Source organism: Sprattus sprattus (genome assembly GCF_963457725.1).
Source record: "Sprattus sprattus genome assembly, chromosome: 11".
Classification (NCBI taxonomy): domain Eukaryota; kingdom Metazoa; phylum Chordata; class Actinopteri; order Clupeiformes; family Clupeidae; genus Sprattus; species Sprattus sprattus.
This window is the reverse complement of record NC_137909.1, coordinates 28202557-28205056: the sequence shown is the minus strand read 5'-3', so window position 1 is coordinate 28205056 and position 2500 is coordinate 28202557. Positions and strand designations below refer to the sequence as shown.

Genomic DNA, 2500 nt, shown 5'->3' with positions numbered 1-2500 from the left:
CTAACTGGCACCTTGGCTTAACTTGCACCTAAGCAGTGACAGTGCCGCACTTCTTTTTTCTTTCTATGTCGTTTTCTATTTCTTGAAAAAAAAAAGCAGTATTTATTGTTACACCAGGTTTATTGCTCTTAGCTTGACTGTTCTCTCCCTGGTAAGTCGCTTTGGACAAAAGCTTCTGCTAAATGTCTAAATGTAAATGTAAAGTTCAGCAGAAAGATTCATTTAAGCCTGTGCCTTTAGATTCTGGACTTTTGATCCAAAACCCCAGTTCAGTGAAACTAAAGGGTTCTCTGCATGTGGGATGTTGTTCTTCAAATGTACGTGTCGGGAACAGCACAGTGTCTCTGTGGCTCGGTGCCCTGCTGTGCCTCAGCTTGGGAGCATGGCGATGCCAATACCATGGTTGGGGGGGGGGGGGGGGGGGGGGGGGCACTACCAGTCCGTCTGCTCTATTCTCTAAGTCGCTTCGGAAAAAAGCGTCGGCTAAGTGAACAGATGTAAACATAATCTGTGTGTCTATGACAAGAATGACATGACAGAGAGTGTCAGCATGTGGTCGAGTGTATCTCATTTTGAATACTTTCTCTTTCCAAAAACAAACGTTTTTTTTTTTCCTTTTTCCTTCCGTAACACTTCCTCCGTATTCTCTCTCAAACCATGTCAGCTAAGCAGCCACCCTCATATCTCCTCTCATATATGCATTCGCTACGTCATCCCTGTACCTTTGCACAGTGTAAACAACAGATTCACACCAGCTTCTTCTTCATAACATGGTTGCCATAGCGCCACTGCTCCACCATACATGCGTGACTGTGTGTGTTGTAGCCGATGCTGTGTGTATAATGTTATATGGGGAAGGGCTAGGGTTTGGTAGGTGAACTCAGAAGTTATGGGGTGAATGACAAACTCACCGAGGCTGGTTGTTCGTCGCCCACTCCGCTGGGCTCGCGCGTGCCATTGACGGTATCTAGGCTGATCTGGGAGAGATCTCGCGCCACGCTCTGCAGTGTGTCGCGTAGTCGCTCGGGAGCACCGTTCCATGTCTCTGCCATGCCACAAATATCGAAAACAAACAAACAAACAAACAAACAAAATAGCAAGACCGATGTCAACGGAGGAATAACGTGATTCGTTACGCACGCCTGATTCCTATATGTACGAAATAATCCTAATGACAAAGAAACGTGCAACGTCCACTAACACACACTCACTTGCACACACACACACACACACACACTCTCTCTCTCTCTTTCTGTCTCTCTCTCTCACACACACACTCTCTCTCTCTCTCTCTCTCTCTCTCCACACACACTCTCTCTCTCTCTCTCTCTCTCTCTCCACACACACTTAAGGAAATTAACCACCTGGTAAACAGACTAGGATAGATGACTCTTACAGGCGCTAAGCGTCTTTGCTCTCGTGCAAGTTTTATGGCTCTCAAACTCGCACAAACATGTGGATATGAATGGCGGGGTTTTTTTGGCACTCGCGGAAGTATTTATGTAACTGACTGCAACAACACTGAACCGACCGTCGACCGCGTTCCGCTCACCGTTTTAATTAAAATGAGCAGAACGGTGACTTTGGGGCTCTATGTGCGCACTTCAGTACCATGGCCAGCGACAGCAGGCGCCTGAAATAGGCCGGCTTACCGCGCGCTAATTATATCAAGCTGCCAATGTCCCCCTGTACTGCGCCAAACACTCTCCAAACACTCACATTATACACACAGTCCAACTATCCCCGCAGAATGCGACATCATCACACGCTTCCTATGTGTCATTCATTTCATCCGCTCTTTGAGAAATCACTTCATATTTATTTGCCAAATAGTTTTTTTTCCTCAAGAATATCACCATAAAATGGGGAATGAGTCGCGTCATGCAAACAACTCTGCACTACTGAGAAAGGAGTTTCTAGTTGCTTCAAAATCAGGAACAGAATCCCACAATCTCGAGCTCTGATTATATGATCTAATTAAACCAATGCACGCGCAACAGTTGTCTGCACGCAATAAACAAACGCTCCCCCATAGCCTTGGCACGCGCGTATCGCCGTATGATCAAGATCTACTCAGTTAAAAAAGAGAAAGAAAAAAACAAAAACTAACAAAATGTTTGTTTTTGTTTATTATTCAACAAAGCGTCCACTTACCAGTCCCGGAGGGTGACGTGTTTAGAGCCATGATTCCTTTCCCGATGCTAAACGCGCGAGCGCGGCTAGAGGACGCGCGATGACTGAGATGGTGGACAATCCCCTCGTGGCCTCATGCAGGCTTATCGCGAGCGGCCACTGTCGTTAATTCCATGCACTCTTAAAAGGGGAAAACCGGCGGTACAGTGAGGAAACGGACACAAGCACTCAGACAACCCCATGCATGCAACGGTACACACAAACACACTCATCACCCCACAACACAAACTTGAATGACGTATGTCAAATCTTAAAAGAAAAAGGAATTAATTAAAATGTTTTTTAACTACCATGCCGTGTATTTTTT

General features: G+C 45.9%; 1 protein-coding gene across 1 annotated transcript in view; it reads right to left on the bottom strand.

The window, feature by feature from the left end:
• Nucleotides 1–2185, bottom strand: part of ano2a (anoctamin 2a) — a gene marked incomplete at both ends in the record, with an annotated part of 43451 nt that extends 41266 nt beyond the window's left edge. The window contains 2 exons of the mRNA XM_080847579.1: nt 908–1045; nt 2155–2185. Coding sequence (XP_080703705.1) covers nt 908–1045; nt 2155–2185 — 169 coding nt within the window. The remainder of the gene's footprint in view (nt 1–907; nt 1046–2154) is intronic.
• Between the last annotated feature and the right edge of the window lie 315 nt (nt 2186–2500).